Source organism: Macaca mulatta, chromosome 2 (genome assembly GCF_049350105.2).
Source record: "Macaca mulatta isolate MMU2019108-1 chromosome 2, T2T-MMU8v2.0, whole genome shotgun sequence".
NCBI classification, from domain to species: Eukaryota; Metazoa; Chordata; class Mammalia; order Primates; family Cercopithecidae; genus Macaca; species Macaca mulatta.
In genome coordinates this window covers 174,987,347-175,006,016 of record NC_133407.1, presented here as the reverse complement: position 1 = coordinate 175,006,016, position 18,670 = coordinate 174,987,347, and the positions used below count along the sequence as shown (strand labels likewise).

The 18,670-nt window shown below is 34.5% G+C and overlaps 1 protein-coding gene across 14 annotated transcripts in view; it reads left to right on the top strand.

Annotated features, from left to right (window-relative positions):
- DZIP3 (DAZ interacting zinc finger protein 3) overlaps positions 1-18,670 on the top strand; it is a 97,919-nt gene that overhangs the window by 62,212 nt on the left and 17,037 nt on the right. For all 14 annotated transcript variants that reach the window (XR_013414583.1, XM_077994298.1, XM_077994296.1 and 11 more), the window contains 7 exons: positions 2,816-2,981; positions 4,406-4,501; positions 4,663-4,790; positions 12,210-12,278; positions 15,102-15,198; positions 16,632-16,735; positions 18,356-18,443. Coding sequence is in view for 13 of the 14 variants with exons in the window: in XM_077994298.1 (XP_077850424.1) it covers positions 2,816-2,981; positions 4,406-4,501; positions 4,663-4,790; positions 12,210-12,278; positions 15,102-15,198; positions 16,632-16,735; positions 18,356-18,443 (748 nt within the window). In the remaining variant the exon portion in view is untranslated. The remainder of the gene's footprint in view (positions 1-2,815; positions 2,982-4,405; positions 4,502-4,662; positions 4,791-12,209; positions 12,279-15,101; positions 15,199-16,631; positions 16,736-18,355; positions 18,444-18,670) is intronic.

The following is an 18,670-nucleotide window of genomic DNA, read 5'->3' as shown; positions in this document are numbered from 1 at the left end:
ATAAGTTGCTGCTTTTTTATAGGAAGTAACAAAAAAGTTAAATGATCATTTAACGTTTAATTATCATTTGCTTTGGAAGAATAGAACCTCCTACCATTTTTCTATAAGGCTACTTGAGTCGTTTTAAAATATAGTCTACATTGTAGTTGGACTGTATTTTAGTCTAGACATTGTAGTCTAGACCAAATCTCAACTAAGACCTAATTCTAAAGGATGCATCACTCCTAGGTTTGTAGCCTAGGAGCAATAGGTTATGCCATATAGCCTAGGCGTGTAGTAAGTTATACCATCTAGTTTTGTTATGTCCCAGTAACCCCTTTTACCAAAAAGTTTGGCTTTGTTGTTTTTAAGACTTAACGTGCATTTTTTTAATCCAGTTATTCACAGTGAATTTTGAACCTTTAATGGAAACATTTTAATGGCAAAATAATCACTGTATTTTGCATGTATTGTGCATGATTAATAACAGTGTAGTAGATGAAGGAAGGGATGGAGACAGTCTAATGAAGAGATCATTATTCCTACCAAAAAGTTAGTTAATTGAATAGTAGTGACTTTGGAGAATTCTGAGGACATAAAGTAAGATATCTTTAAAACAGCAGCAAGAACATATTTTGTTAACTTTAAAGCTATCATTTCTTGTTGATATTTTCAATTAATGTGATCCACTTAATATATAAAATAGTTCATCATTTAAAATGGGTTTTCACTTTCTTTGGCAACAAGTTGAACCACTGGAGCAATAGTTTTGTTTTGTTTTTAGGCTGTGTCTAAATGCCATAAATATAGCTTAATAAAGATAAAACAATGTCATCAATCACTTTGCTCATCTTGCTTACACAGTGGATCCAAATCTGGATAATGATCAGATCATCTAGAAAGCTTTGTCTTTAAATGAGAATTTTCAAATATACACAAAAAGTAAAGAGAATGGTATATATATAATAACATATATACCTATAACTCTGATTCAACAGTTATCTATGTTTTTCACATTTGTTTCATACTTCCTTTGACATTTTGTTCTCTATTGAAGTGTTTTCAATCCCAAACATCCTTGTAATTTCACCCCTTCATTCTTCAGTTTACATCTTAAAAATATGAACATTTTCCTATATTATCTCAATGCTGTTACTGTGTAGTCTTGTACTGCATAACAACATTTTGATCAAGGACAGACCTCAGGTATGATGTTGGTCCCATAAAATTATAATGAAGCTGAAAAATTCCTATTGCCTAGTAGTGGTGTAGCTATCATAACATTGTAGTGCTATTACTTTACTTTTTATAAATTTAGTGTAGCCTAAGTTTGTGGTATTTATTATAAAGTCTACAGTAGTATATAGTACTCACCACTCATTCACTGACTCACCCAGAGCACCGTCCAGTCCTACAAGCTCCATTCATGGTAAATGCCCTATACAGGTATACAATATTTTATGTTTTATATTGTATTTTTACTGTAATTTTTCTATGTTAGATACGTTTAAATACAGAAATACTTGTTACAACTGCCTGTCATATTCAGTACAGTAATATGTTATAATATGTTATAACAGGTTTGTAGCCTCGGAGCAATATGTGTGTAGTAGGCTATACCATCTAGTTTTGTGTAATAACACTCTATGATATGTTACGACAAAAGCGCTTAACAACACATTTCTCAGAAAGTATCCTTGTTGTTAAGCAATGCCTGAGTGTACTTTAAAAAATTTAGGAATAATCTTAGTGAACTTTTCAAAAACACAAATTCATTTATATTTTTACAGTTGTAGGGGTGCCTGGAAACATTTAATTTTTAAAAGCTCTTCAGGTAGCGTAGAAAAGTAATTGAGTTTAAGAATCGGTGGTCTACACAAGCAATTGATTTCATCGAACTTTTCAGAATGTTTGGGTCACTCTAGAATACCTCAGTAATACCTAATTACTGCTTATATAGTATTTTATGAATTATTCCACAAGCATTACATTTCATTGTTTTCTAGATCTCAGAAGTGTTCTAAAAAAGTAATAATGTATCCCTAGAGTTTCTATTCACTAGTTAAATTGAGTCATATCACACTCTAAGTAAAAATACTCCTATTTCTTGTTGCCATTCAAAGAGATTAGAAAGGAAATTTAGAGCTACTAAGTAGTAGGCCAAGTGAAAGGACAGTAGCATGCAATTAAATTTTAGAAAAAAAGTGTAGAAATTGGTTAATTGCCATTGTATATATATATATAGTATTTTCATTTTTTAAAAGTGGTCTCAGTAGTGTAGTTACTGAAATCCATGTTATTACTGTAGTTCTTGTTAAAAGTTCTGTTACAAAAGAAACCTCCATTTCACAGTCTATTTTATATTGCTGTTTTCAACTCTCTATTTAAACGTACATTGGACCTAATCACTGAAGTTGCTTAAACTAACCTACTTGTCAAGAAAATTAAGGGGGAACAAATAATGTTATTATGGTAAAGTAATACAGCAGATGTGGAAATGCTTGCCAATATTCCTGAAAGTACTGTTTTCTAAAGGAACTGATGTTACTAGTTATAATTTGTAAAGTGAACTCTGTAGTGTCATAATTCTTGAAAACAGTGGCATGAACAGAATTAAATAGGTACCTTGATTGAGTGCTACTTTAAATATGCTAATATTCATATGAATCTTCAAAAGAAAGACTCAGTATGAATACTATCCAAACTTTCTTTGGTCATGAACCCTTCTAATGCTGAGCATCTTATGAAACCAGTATAATACTCTTTGGAAGCAATAGCTTAGATGAAAATCACTATACAATTGTAAAAGCTCACATTGATTATGTCACCACTACAGCCCATATATGGTAGAAAAGGAAGAGCAGTTGAAGAAAGAACAAGCAAATCCACACTCAGTCAGTAGACCTATAAAAGATGATGCAAATGATGTTCAAGAGGATTCTGCAATGGAAGACAAGTTCTACAGCCTGGATGAATTGCATATTCTGGACATGATAGAGCAGGTAAGTATGATTAGAGAGGGTGCCTGCCTTCTTTTAGATTCATTTGTTATCTAGAGTTTTTCCTGTGACTCTTTAAACAGCAAGACCCTTTGAAAAGCCCAGTGGTTTATACTGTTTGTGAGGAGAAAGAGAAAAACATAAAAGGTAAGGAGGGATATATGAAGGAAAATAGAATAAGAAAACAAAGAACCCCTAGGAGCTGGAAACTTCACTTTAGCCCTCAAACCATTTCCTGGCTTTAAATATAGGGCAAAGTTAATTACAAATGCATTTCTTGCAAAGGTTTTTCAAATACCACAAAGGGAAAAAAAAGACTAGCATAATCCTACTAGATTACATGTCATGAGAAAAATAGTTTTGTAATATAAAGCTGCTTTCATTTTTAAAAATTAAATATGATTGTTACAGTGAAACATCTACAAAAAATATTGATGTATAATCATTTTTTTTCTGGCTCCATTCCTGGTAGTAGTCACTGCTTGGAATGATGTACCTGTATGTGAAGAGGCATGTGAACACGATTTAAGTGCTCAACAGCAAATGAAATAATTTTTTTAAAAACAATTTTTTTTACCTACTAATGAGAATTCAATGATAACCTGCTCTGCTGTTTAAATATAGTGGTATGTAATATGTAGGAATCCTCATTGTCTAAGGGTACAGTTAGTGCAAATGATTCCCTGGCTGATAGTACAACATTCATATAATTGTCATACCTTTTTTTCTCCTAATTAGAATATGTACATTTTAACTGAAATGACATATTCTTAGCTCTGGATATCACACTACAGTTTAAATATGAGATCTCTGGTTTTCATTTTATAGCCATGAGACTATGGGAACTCAAAAGATAGAATTAAAATGTCACATATCTTTAAAAAAGTTTATTCATAAAACCTGTTTATCATCTGCATATTGTGTCAAGAGCTATGCTAAGACAGAGTCTCTACAATCTATGGATAATATTTACAATCTAGTAGATAAATAGAACATTAAACTCAAATGATACCGTGTAATAAGTAAGTGCGTGGGCAATTAAGACTGCCTTAGAATGCAGGCCCCTCCACTTACTGTCTATGTGATTTGGGGCAAGTTACTCACTATTTTATCATCTCTAAAATGAAAATAATGACTGCCTATGTCATTTGGTTCTTACAACATAAAAGCATTACAAAGAAAATGCTAAAGAAAAGGTAAGCATGCAGGTAGTGGTATCCAGCAGTAGCAGCAACAGGGAAGTAACTGGTACTGTTTATTAAATGCTGTAATTGACGGGAGGTGGGTTTATCTAAATTGGGTGTTTGACTTGAGACAAAAAACATGAAAGGAGTTAGATGGCAACTTGAAATCCCTTTCGGATATCTAAAATATTACTGATTTTTTTTAGAGGAAAATAATACATGCATATTTCCTTTGCTCAATAGGGCTCAGCTGGCAAAGTCACTACAGACTATGGAGAAACTGAAAAGGAAAGGCTTGCTCGTCAAAGGCAGCTTTATAAATTGCACTATCAGTGTGAAGTAAGTATTTTTGCCATTAGATCTGAGGGAAGTGAGAAGTATTTCAAATATTACACTTACTGGTGCTTTCTGTTTGAAAAGAATTTAGTTTGTTTGCTTTTTTCTTTCAATTTCTGGTGACTTGAACGTAATTATCTGAAATAATATTTTTTATTGATCAGGATTTCAAAAGACAGTTGAGAACAGTGACTTTTCGGTGGCAAGAAAACCAAATGCAGATGAAAAAGAAAGACAAAATTATCGCGTCTCTTAATCAACAAGTGGCTTTTGGAATCAATAAGGTTTCCAAGTAAGTGTAAGTCTTTTGATAAAGGGAAATTCTGGGTTTGTTCCATATCTTTAATAGTTAATCCCTGCGTAACCACTAGATGGCACTGTGACTACACATTAGGCATTCTAACCACAAGACTGCATTTGTTTAAAAACCAACCGTATTTTGTCTTGCCAACTGGATTGAGAAATAGGCAGCTGCTCACACTATATATCAAACTTTTCATGTATTGGCTGAACAAGTGTGAAGATAATAGAATTACATGAGAAAAATAATTAACTTTCAGGTCATGACTCTAATTTGTAAAAATGTGACCAATGATTGGCTGTTTCTTTATAGTATATGAGTACATTTCTTAAAGACACCAAGGAATCAGTTGAGTGTATTTTTATGTTGGTCTCTCATTTCTGTTCTAAGCCTGCGAGATTGAAAACAAATCTTTATGTTTGTTTGATTGATTGGGGGAGACTTTTTCCCTCCTTACCCCAATCTCTTTTCTCCTAAACCTGAAGTATTAAATGCCTTCAGATAAAAAATTCTGACTGACTTAGGGAAAAATTAGTAACCTGCTTTGTTCTTTTTGTACTAATCACTGCTTCCAACCTGTATTTGTTTAAATAGTAGCATAGTTTGTAGCACATTATTTTAATAAACAGTAATACCATAAGACACCAGCCATCCAAGAAGTCTAGTTTAAAATCCATTGCGGTTTCTAGAAAGCTGATAGGGAGAATAGACAAGTGCTTTGAATGTCTTTGAGTGGAGAGTCCAAGATATTTCTTATAAAATTGGGGAAATATTTGCCAGAGATTTAGGTCTTAATTTTTCTTTCATATATTATATCTACCACATGAAGGGGTTATCAGGAAGAACTAGATGCCATAGTTCTGACAACATAATTTCGCTCACAAACATTGTCAGACTTATCCTGACTAAAGTTAGAGAGATCCTTCAAGTTCAGAAGGCTGTGAGGACTTAAGAAAACTTAGACAAATGAAGCTGGCCGCGATGATTTAAGAAACTGTACTTTAGGTTGGACGCGGTGGCTCACGCCTGTAATCCCAGCACTTTGGGAGGCTGAGGCGGGTGGATCACTTGAGGTTGGAGTTTAAGACCAGCCTGACCAACATGGAGAAACCCCATCTCTACTAAAAATACAAAATTAGCCAGGTGTGGTGGTATATGCCTGTAATCCCAGCTACTTGGGAGGCTGAGGCAGGAGAATTGCTTGAACCCAGAAGGCAGAGGTTGTGGTGAGCTGAGATCATGCCATTGCACTCCAGTCTGGGGAACAAGAGCAAAACTCACAAAAAAAACAAAAAAAAAAAGAAAGAAAGAAACTGTACTTCAGCATTCAGAACTTCATCTGGATGACCAATCCAGAAATATGTCATATAATATCAGAGATTAGAAAAGCAATGCCATCAATGCAGATGAGCTACCTCTCTTCCATCTGAAGATACCCCTCCACAACTCTTGACCACGGATCCATGCACTCACTCTATATGCTTGAGGCTATAAGCAGTCCACTTTAGGTGATGCATATGTCTTCACAAAAATGAACATTTCGTGTTGGACATTCACCAAACATCAAGGGCCTACTATATTAGAAAACTTATGGAAGCCACATGTAGAAGATACCAAGATGTGTGAGACATTCATTATGATCTAATGGAGAGTGTAGATTAACATGTAAGGATAAAATTACATAAAACAGAGACTTCCAGGTCCACCAAGATGTATAGTCCCATTCCTTACAGCTGTTTCTTGTTGAAACTTTAACACCCTGGATGTAACGAAACAGACAAGCATAGAGACGCTCTAGAAGATGGAATAAGAAAGCATGCTGTCTAAAGACATTGAGACTTGAGGAATGAGCTGGCAGTAAATTTTCTCTCTGCCTTCCGTATATCTCGGGACACTTTGTAAGCCTTCAACCTAGAATTGCTAATAAGCACAAGGGGAGAAAAACTCTAGAAAAGCCTGTCCCTTCTAGCCAAAGGATCAGTAAAATGAAATTATAACAATAGAAAGGCTTTTTGACAATACCCACCCTACTGCAGCCACACACCAGTGGCCCCACACCACCCCTTGGAAGTAGGCAGTACACGCTGATTCTCCCACCTAAGTAAGTAGCAGCAATCCTATTTTCCTGTTGGGGTAGTGTTGGCAGTACTAAGCAAGCAGCTGACTTCCAAGTTCCACTGGGGAAAAGGAGACAGTGCTTTAATTCCTCTGCCAGGATGTGTCAGTGTGGTCCAGCTGAAAGCTGAACCTCTACTGCTACCCAGCACCAAGGTTACTTAAGCCAGTCTGAGACAAAGCTAATCAATACTAGCTTCATCCTTACTCCCTCTCACTAGGAATTAAGACTTCACCCATGGGGCTAGTTGGCATTCCCTTTTACCCCCTTCCCTCAGCTGGTGCCAGAAGGGCACAACAGGGAGCTGAACTTCTGCTTCTACCCTGCAGCAACAAAGTACTGCAAGTCAGTCCTTTGCTTTCTCCTTTCCTAATGTCAGCAGGGCCCAGCAAGGAGCTGATCTTATTTTCCACTTGGAGGCAAAAAGGCAGTGTGAGCTGGTGCTCCACTTTCATGGGAACGTGTCAGTTGGGCTGGGAGGGGAGCTGAACTTGTACACTCTCATCTGCATTGAGGCAGTGTGAGTCAGTGCCCACTTTTCCTGGGGTGCATTTGGTAGAGCTCAGTGCAAAGCCATGCATACACACCTCCTTGGCTTTTACATTATACCTCAACAGGAGACTGCCTGCTAAAAATAGGAAGATTAAATAGAACCCAGAGTCTCATAATATTCAAAATATCTAGGCTACATTAGAAAACATAGATCATACCAAGAACCAGGAAATTAAGACAAGAAAGACAAAAGACCAACAAATGACAATATTAATATTATTCAGATATTTGAATTATCTGACAAGGATTTTAAAGCAACCATCATAAAAATGCTTCAACAAAATCTTGAAACAAATGAAAACCTAGAATATCTCAGGAAGGAAATAAGTTATAATAAAGAATGGAAATTATATACTAGAAAATACAGTGATTGAAATTAAAACTTGCTGGATATAATCACTAGTAAAGTGGAGATGACCGAGGATTGAATCAGTGAACTTGGGGACAGATGAGTAGAATGAACTCAATCTAAAGAAAAAAGAGAAAATAGACTGGGGGAAAAAAATTAAAAAGAGTCTAAAGGACCTTTGAGCCAATAACAAAAGAACTAAAGTACTTGTCACTGGAATTTCAAAAAGAGAGCAGAATGAGAGACTGAAAAAGTATTCAAAGAAATACTGAAAATTTCCTAAATTTGATGAAATTTATAAATTTACAAATTCAAAAACTAAGTGAACCCCAAATAGCAAAAACTCAAATCCATGCTAAGACACATCATAACTTAACTTCTGAAAACAAAAGACAAAGAAAAGACTTGAAAACAGGCAGAGAAAAACATTACTTATGAGAACAGTAATTTGAATGACAACAGATTTTTCATTTGAAACCATGAAGGCCAGAATGAAGTGGCAGTTTATTCAGTTACCGAAAGAAAAGAGCAGAACCATGAATCCTGTATTTAGCAAAAATACTGTGTAGGAATAGAAGAAAATAAAAACAGTCTCAGATGATGGAAAATTATAAGAATTTATTGCTAGCAAATTCACATAGCCTACCATTAAAGAATGGCTGTAGGAAGGTCTCTAAACTTTAAAAATATATATATAGTAGAAGCTTGAAACTTCAGAAAGGAAAGAAGACCATCAGAATGAGTAAAGAGTAAGATAAATAATAAGTTTCCTACTGTTTATTAATTTCTTAAACCATATTTGATGGTTGAAGCAAAAATTTTAACACCATCTCGTGGAATTCAATGTATGTAGAAGACACACAACAATATATTCAAAAAGTGAGGAGGGTAAAGGGACCTAAATGAGAATAAAGCTAAGGATATATCCTGCAGACGTTTATGAAAAAATGTAAGAGTGGCTATATTAAAATCAGATTAAATGGATTTCAGAAGAAAGAAGACTGTTGGACACAAAGAGGGACATTACCTAATGATAAAAGGATCAATCCACAAGAACCTCAAGGTATATGTACGAAAAACAGCCTCAAAACACATGAAGTAAAACCTGATAGAACTGAAAGAAGAAATGAAAAAGTTTACCATTATAATTGAACGCTTCAAACTCCACTCTCAATTGATAGTACTACTAAACAGAAAATCAACAAGGATATAGAAGACCTCAATAACCACCATCAACCAGCAGGACCTAATTGATATTTATAGAACACCCCAGATAACAGTAGAATACACATACTTTCAAGTGACCACAGGATGTATCTACCAAGATAGACAGTATTCTGGGCCATAAAACAAACCTCAACAACAAATTTAAGAGTTGAAATCATGCAAAGCATGTTCTCAGGTCACAATGGAGTCAAATTAGACATCAACGGGGAGATACCAAGAAACCTCCAAAGGCCTGGAAACTACACAACCCATGTCTAAATAATCCATGGGTCAAAGAAGAGATCTCAAGAGAAACAAAATACATTGAATTTATATGAAAATACAGTATGTCAAAATTTGTGCCACACAGCTGAGGCAGTGCTGAGAAGATTATAACACTAAATATACACATTAGAAAGAGAAAAGTCTTTAGTGGATAATCCAAGCTCTCACTTCCAAGATCCCAGAAAAAGAAAACCAAAATAGACTCAAAGCTTGCAGGAGGAAATAAATTACAAAGATTAGAAATAATAGAAGCAGGATGCAGTGGTGCACACCTGTAGTCCCAGCTACTTGAGAGGCTGAGATGGGAGGATTGCTTGAACCCAGGAGTTACAGTTCAGCATGGGCAACATAGTGAAGCCCCATTTCAAAAAAAAAAAAAAAAAAAAACGAAACTAAGAAAGAATGAGTTGGAAAAAGAAAAATAGTAGAGAAAATCCATGAAACAAAAAGCTGTATCTTTGAAAAGGTCAATAAAATTGACAAACCTCTAGCAAGACTGACAACATAAAAGAAAAGACATAAATTACTACCATCCAGAATGAAACAGTGATATCACTGCAAATACTACAAACACTGCAGACATCAGAGAATTATGCTGAATGAAAAAAGCCAGTTCCAAAAGCTTATATATGTTTCTATTTGCTGAACATTCTTGAAATGACAAAATTATAAAAATGGAAAACAGATTAGTGGTTCCAAGGTTATAAGAAGGGAATGAGAGTGGAAGGGAAGTGGTTGTGGCTTTAAAAGGGCAAAATGAAAGATCCCTGTGGTGATAGAACGGTTCAGTATCTTGACTCTATCACCATCAATATTCTGGTTAGGGTATTATACAGTAGTTTTGCAAGATTTTACCATTGGGAGAAATCAGGGAAAGGATTCATGGGTTCTTTGTGTATTATTTCTTGTACTTGCATGTGAACTTACAATTATCTCAAAATAAAAAGTTAACTTTTAAAAAACAATGAATAACTGTCAAACAAGAGTATACTTAGTGGAAGTTTTGTAGGGTAGAGAGAATACTTTTGATTGTTGTGATCAGGAACTTCTTTCAATGAAGAACTTTATTAAAGACACAGTACTGAACCTAGGCATTGAAGGTTAGGTGGGATGAGATGGAAGAAAAGACAGGGCATCAAAGCAGAATGGACATAATGACTACTCTGTGTTCTCAGATAAGCTTTTGAACGTTTTCTTCGTGTAATTCATCTGAACATTGCCCAAGAGTATGTGATAAAATATAAATATTCTTTAATTGTAAATGTTGGCTTCTTTGATCTTGGAATATGGAGATTAGAAAGCAAAAATGGTGTGGGTTTTTTTGGTCTAATTCAATTTGATGTGTGCAGTAAATGTTTGGCAAATATTTGTTGATGATAGTTGAAGTGTTAACAAAGAAAATTTTATGGAAGTGACTTACTTTGGATAAACTGCAATAAGCAGTTAATCATATGTCAAGAAACTGCTGTCAACAGTCTATAATAAAACTTGATAGTCAGCTAGAGTTAACTTGAGAACTTTAGATTTTTTAGAAAGAAAATCTAGTAATTTCATCCTGTTATATTAAACATGAGAAAAAGACTGAGAAGTTAGGACTGCCTGAACATATGTAGCTGGCTCTTATCTGAGCTGGATAGTAAGAACTATGCCTACCTTATCCTCTATTATTTAAGAGTCTAGGTGTTCTGAATTCCCCACTAGTTATGTCAACTATTATTGCCCACTCTAAACTAGAGTTGGGTAGAATATTGAAGTAATGGAAGTATACAAAGGCAAATGAGATGTCAGTCTTACAAATTTTAACTGCTTTTCAACTCTGTCAACGTATTCCTATATATTACACTAACAAAGCTTATATTTCTTAATATTTCACTTGAGAACATGACCTCTTTTGTACAGAAAGAGACCTGGTTTCTTTTCACTGCATTCTCAGACCAACAGAGCATTACCTATAAGTCTCTAAGTCTTCTAAGAAGCTTAGAGTAAAGGTGAATGGGTAGTCTCTGAAATCTAGTAGTGAGCAATCCATCCAACATTAAAGTCATCATTTCAAAGACTTATTATTCCAATAATTTATATTAACCAAAATTATTCTATTTATCCCGAGTTTAAATACATTAGAGACTTAAAGAGAAATGTGTTTTTATTATAAATCTTTTCATATTGAAGTTAATTACTAGGTTTATGTAAAAGCTTGGTTGTGAAAAGATACAGCAGCATAAGGGAGGAACATCAGAAACGGTATGTGAATATATGTCAACCCAAAAGTATTTGCGTTTCTCTTAGTTTCTTACATATTAATTTTGAAGCTGATCACAGGCTATAGATTCTGATTTATACAAAATTTTTACCCATTCTTTCCATGATAAGATCATGTGAGTGACCCCCAGGTGATAATTCATAGTTTTAATTTGCATTTACACATAGCCTCATCACTTCAATATTTAAGGTTTGATTTCCTTTAGACCTTAAATCTTTCATAATTTGCATGACTTGATATAATACCACTTTAAGGAACTTAAAGTTCTTAATCTCACAACAGGCTTAGAAAATCAGAAGATACCATCTCTTGTTTTCTAGTAGGTAAGCTGAAGCATGAAGAGCTAAAAACATTTTTCCAAGTCACTGCACTTAGGATGCAAGATAACACTTCTCTTTTGCTTTCTAATTTACTGAATTAGAACTTAGTTCCCCTCTCTTTGGGAAGTCAGTAAATCAGACATCAGAAACAAGATACATTTCAAAAGGACCAGTTCTAGGAGTTCAGTTGTATTCAGGCTCAAGATTTGTGGCACCAAATGGACATACTTTGTCTCCTCCACAGCTGTAGTTAGAGCTGTTCTGACTGTGTTAACAACAAATAATTTCTAACATCTTTTGACTTTCTTGCTTGTTTGCTTAGATTACAGCGTCAAATCCATGCTAAAGATAATGAAATCAAGAACCTTAAAGAGCAACTTTCTATGAAAAGGTACAAACTTAGCTTTTTCTTTGGGTGCACTCTCTCTAAACTGTATTTCACTGAACACTTTCTGACTGGCATATCGATGTTATTTATCTTTCAAACTGGCATACTTTTGAGACTGATGTTGAACAGTATTAATAATACACTGGGACAAAAGGTGTAAACTGGGGGTATCTTAGGCAAATAGGGAGGTATGGTCACTTTAGCTTTGACTCTAGAAAACTGCTAGAAGAATCTGTATCAGCAGCGTTACAGTCCTAGAACAAACTACTGCCAGAGACTAGATCTTAAGAGTTACCCCAGTCAATACTATTAGATGTGACTGCTTTATGTAACTGGCCAAGTTTTATTCTTACTCATCTATTTTGCCTGTGGGTAATTTTTTTAATAACACTTTTTTGAAATCCATTTCATATAGCATAAAATTATCTCTGTAAAAATATACAATTTATTGATTTAGAATATTCACAGAGGTTTACAGTCATCACCACTATTTCCAGAACATTTTTGTCACCCCAAAAAAGAAGCCCATTAGATGTCATTCCCTATTCTCCCCTCCTCCAGCTTCTGGCAACCACTAATTTATTTTCTGTCTGTATGGATTTGCCTCTTCTGAACATTTCATATAAATTGGATCACATAATATGTAGCCTCTTGTGAGTAACATTTTTCACTTAACATATTTTCAAAATTCACCCATGTTGTAGCATGTATCATTACTCATACCTTTTTATGGATAAATAATATTCCATTCCTTGGCTATATCTTATTTTATTTTTCATCAGTTGATGGACATTTGGCTTGTTTCCATTGTTTGGCTATTATAAATACTGTTATCAATATTTACATACAGATTTGTGAACATGTTTTTGTATTTCTTGGGTATGTACCAAGGAGTAGAATTGCTTGGTGATCAGTAAACTTTATGTTTAACTTTTTGAGGAATTGCCAAACTGTTTTCCAAGTAGCTGCACCATTTTTTAATCCTATAAACAGTGTATGAGGGTTTCAGTTTCTCCACATTCTGATCAACATTTCTTATACATGTTAGATTACGTCTTTATTTTACCGATTGTATTATGTGTGAAGCAGTATATAAATGTGGTTTTGATTTGCATTTTCCCACTGATTATGTTGAGCATCTTTTCATGTGCTTATTGACCAGTTATGTATCTTCTTGGAGAAATGTCTATTCAAATCCTTTGCCCATTTAAAAAATTAGATTGTCTTTTTATTGTTGAGTTTTAAGAGTTCTTGTCCCTTATCAGATACAAGTCCCTTATCAGATACATGATTTTCAAATACTCTCATTCTGTGGGTTGCCTTTTCATTTTCTTGATGTCATTTAAAGCACAAAACTTAATTTGATGAAGTCCAATTTGTAATTTTTTTCTTTTAGGCAAATTTTACATGATATTTAGTGGTATAATAATTCCTTTTATGTTAATATATCTGCTTGAATATTTTATTTTTTTCTCCTCAAAAAAGTCTAACCTTAGTGATATTTATAATATACTGTTACCAAGTTTCTCATCAATGTTTGTTAGGTCCTCAAGTATCCAAGTGTTTCTAATAATAAAACATCAATGACGGCCTTTGTGACAGTCTCTATTATAATGCTGTATTTTCAATTAATTGTTTTCATTAAATTTAGAATTTGGTTTGTATGTTTATAGAATTCTGGGACTCAAGTGTAGGAAGCTGAGATGGGATAGAAAAAAAAGGAACCTCATAGGTAACCATTTCCCTAATGTCCTTCATAAACAATGTCTTTACCATCATCTCCCTCCTTCCCTCTCAAACTATAGGGTTTGCTTTCATTGTTGAATGTAAGCACTGAATGTGAGCACTGAAAATGTTGAATGTGAGCACTGAAAGAACCAGTCATATATTTTAATGCAGTGACTTCACTTAATGACAGGTATAATAAAAACCTGTGTGGTTACTATCGTTGAGATAACAAAAAAGCTTATAGAAATTTTATGTAGAACTTATTAATCAAGATAGTAGCTAACATTTATTTGGTGCTTATTATGTGCCAAACACAAAGTGCTTTATATTATCTGAATTAATTTTCACAACAGCTCTTTAAGTAGTACCGTTTTTTCCATTTTCCTGATTTTTACATGTGAGGAAACTGAGGTATAGAGAAATTAAATAGCTTGCTGTCTTAGGTTGAACTGTTCTATCAAAATACCATTGATTGGGTGGCTTATAAAAATAGAATTGTATCTCTCACAGTTCTGGAAGCTGGGAAGTCCAAGATCAAGGTAGCAGCCTATTTGGTATCTGGTGAGGATCCACTTCCTCATAGACAGCCGTCTTCCCACTGTAACTTCACATAGCAGAAGGCAGGCAAGGGAGCGCTCTCAAGCCTTTTTAAAAAGGGCATTAATTCCATTCATTATAGTTCCGCCCTCATGACTGATCATCTCCCAAAGACACCACCTCCTAATACCATCACTTTGGGGGTTAAGATTCTACATATGAGTTTTGGGGGTACCCAAACATTCAGTTTATTGTACTTGCCCAGGGGTTTTACATTTAATAAGTTGTGGAGCTAAGATTCATCCTCAGACAACTTGATTTAAGAGCCAAGTTTTGAATCATAACCTCTACCCTGATAGCTTTAAAACTTCTATACTCTTGATAGTAAAGAATAACAATAGGGATTGAACAATATCCTCTCTTATTTCTATGTGCTATATATACTTCTCCAAGAAATAATTTCCTACTGATTGTATAACTTATCTTTCTTCCTCCTGAATTAGATGAAAAAGGCTGTGCTTGATGTAATATTGCAGAGTCTTTAATGATCATGTATTTCAGATCTCAGTGGGAAGTGGAAAAACATAATCTGGAAAGCACAATGAAAACATACATAAGCAAACTGAATGCAGAAACTAGCAGAGCTTTAACAGCGGAGGTAAAAACAAAACAAAACGGGGACAGGGGTATGGGGTGAGGGGAAAACTTCTACTTGTATACCATCATACTAAAGAATTTTTAAAAGATTGTTTTTTGTATAAACAGAAATAAGACATCTTAGTATCAGCCAGGAAAATACAGCTCAAAGTCTTGTGCTTTTTTGACTCATTGGCATATCATGTGTGAATACTACAGTTTTGATGATCTTATGTTGTTTCCCCCCAATGACTTGAAGAAATTGGTCTATTACAGTATGTAAAGCAAATACAGACATCTTGGGGAAATTCCGATGAAGCCAAGTCACTAAGCCAAACTTCTAATAATAACGTTTTATTGCTGCCACAATATCTTCGTTTGCTACTTCCAATATAGATCTTACAAAAATACATACACGTCATACACCTGAATATAAAAAACCGAACTTTTCAGACTGCAGTAAAGTTACCCAAATTTTTCTAAGTTAGACCACCACACAACTAGGGTCTCTCAAAAGAAATATGATTGTATGTGTGTATGTAATTTTTATATATACATAACAAAACTTGATACACAATAAGATTCACATTTTTGGAGAGCTCGCTGACATTAAAAGCACCACCAACCTTCCACCTGTCATGGGTAAGCTTTGTTCTCTAGCAGAGTACTTGGGATCCTGGAAGTCAGCAACCAAGAAGTAGTATCTGAACCAAAAATCCATGAAGAATACTGTTGGGATACTAGCTTTAACAAAAGAAAAAGTTCAGATTACTTTAAAAGCTCAAGTTTGTATGCAGTGTTTTTTATTGTTTTTAATCAGTAAGTTTCTTTGTGCTTCTATTATTAATTTTAGAAAGAAAGAACTTTCTAATACTTAATGCTGTCCAACAGTGTATTTTAGTGAATACTGAGTGTTTAGTAGTAAAAAACAGAAGCTAAATGAATACAAGTAGTGATATGGAAAGGATTCCTGCTACGGGAGAGACACTGAACTACGTAATCTCCTAAGCCCATTTGTATCTTTCTGTATGATCTTCTTATTACCTCTTCATCAATGACCAAAAAAATAGATAACAGGAGTGTTCTCAAACTACTGCATGTTAGAATTACCAGAGAGCTTTTAAAAATGCCAATGCCCAAGCTATACCCAGTATCAATCAAATTAGAATATCTGGGACGAAGGCACCATTTTTTAAAGTTTCTGAGATGATTCCAGTGTGAGTACACATTTGAAAAGCCATGCTCTAGAATGTTTACCAACCTAGTAACCATTAAATAAAGAAATTAGAAATTAGATTTAAAAGCTTTTGTGATGTATCTTGAATGGTCAAGGAACCTAGATGCTATTGGAAGAAATTGAGAAATAGCTTTAAATTTACTTGAGATGATTGAGAAGAGAATGTTCCTTTACAAGCACACCTTCAACTTCTTTCTCTTTCTCTCAAAAACCTGTAGGTGTATTTCTTACAGTGTCGTAGGGATTTTGGTTTGCTTCATCTAGAGCAGACTGAAAAGGAATGTCTCAATCAGCTTGCCAGGGTGACTCACATGGCAGCAAGGTAATCTTTCCCTCTTCCTTAATGCATATTAGTTTTAGAGATGTTAGCAAGTGTCTCCACGGTTGAATGTAATCTGTGATATGTTTTACATATGTGACATCAGAGTTCTTAAAGAAGCTCTTGTGGGTTTTTTTGTTTTGTTTTGTTTCGTTTCGTTTTTCCCCCCTGAAATTCCTTTTACCAGAAGCTGCTGTTGTTGCTGTTGTTGTTGTTGTTGTTGTTAAACCTCAAAAGTCATTTAGTTACTTTGATGCTTGTACTTGGCTGCTTCTGCTGAAGCACTGAGAAGTCTACTGAGTACTATGTACAATAATAGCTGCTGAAAGATTTTTTCCCTTCCTCTGTAGTGAAGTAGATCAAAAGTCTCAGAGACATACATGAACACCAGACACTTATGAAACAAGGTAGATTCTAATTGGAAGACTTTTTTTCTAATTGTTTTCCTTTATAATGCCTGATTTTAAACACCTAGGGAATATGTTGAGGGAAACATCAGTATTAACACCTAAATCGTATGTTAAAGGTAGTCTTCTGCTATGCTTTTATAGTAATTATAGAGTAATTTTCAAATATTGAACAGGTTGCATGAAACTCTCCATAAATTTATAATTTCATGGGGTACACCAAACTTAAAGAGTTAATTAAATTAGAATCTCTGGGACCCAGGCATCATTATTTTTAAATGATTATTATTTTAATAATCAGCATTGTTCTTTCATTCTAAAGAATCAGAGTCTTTGATGTTTTGCAAGATTATCAGGATATACTGATGTGCACTCAAGTCAGGGAAGTACTGTTGTAAATGATCTATTTTTGCTTGCTAGAAGGAGGAAGAGTGCTCTATACAATTAGGATATTATGGAACTACTTTGTATGAGATTATCCTAGTGATAACTTGTTCAGCTCTTATAAAATTGTTGGGCTGGGTGATACTGGCGTGGGATGTTATAACGGATAAAACCTTTTAAAAGGCCATATGAAATATTTTTTCTAGAGATAATAGACCCTAATGACTTCAAAGTTGTTCCTACTTTTGTTAAGTCGTTTGGTAGGCATGAGTTGATAAAACTATTGTTTGTGCAATTTATGTACTGTATAAAGGCAGCAACCTCATTTATCCTCATAGAGAGGGTATTTCTAATTTATCCTCCCAGAGACAGTATCTTTTTCTAATTTACAAAGGAGCCATATAGACCAACCATGGCTTTTTGATGTCAGAGTTAATGTGAAGATAGTCCAAAACTTGCTTCCAACATGGGTCAACATTTTAGAGAACACCACTGTATTAGATTACTAAAGCTTTCCTGCTTCATTGGAAAGATTCCTTACAAAGGTTTTATAACATGTACTAAATGTATATCATCAAGATAGAAAAAAAAACTTGTTCTGGAAGTATCAATTATATTTGCTCTTGAAAAATGAATTTTTTTATTACTGTTTTTGTTATTTTTAGTAACACACCTGTCCATACCTCTTTATGTCCATTTGAAGTAATTGTTGGTGATGGGGGTAATTTTGTTTTTTGTTGACATATATGCTAGAAAGCATGATAGACATGTTTGGAAACCCCAGTGTTACAAAAAGAAAGAACTTTCTTTTGTGTCTCCTTTTCTACAACAGCAACCTAGAATCACTTCAATTAAAGGCTGCGGTAGACAGTTGGAATGCCATTGTGGCAGATGTTAGAAACAAGATTGCATTCCTCAGGGTAAGTCCTGAAGTATATTTAGAGAAAATTGGCTTAATGTTATAGATGGTGTAAAGTTAGAAAACATATTAGTAGAAAAAATTGGCCGGGCGCGGTGGCTCAAGCCTGTAATCCCAGCACTTTGGGAGGCCGAGATGGGCGGATCACGAGGTCAGGAGATCGAGACCATCCTGGCTAACACAGTGAAACCCCGTCTCTACTAAAAATACAAAAACTTAGCCGGGCGA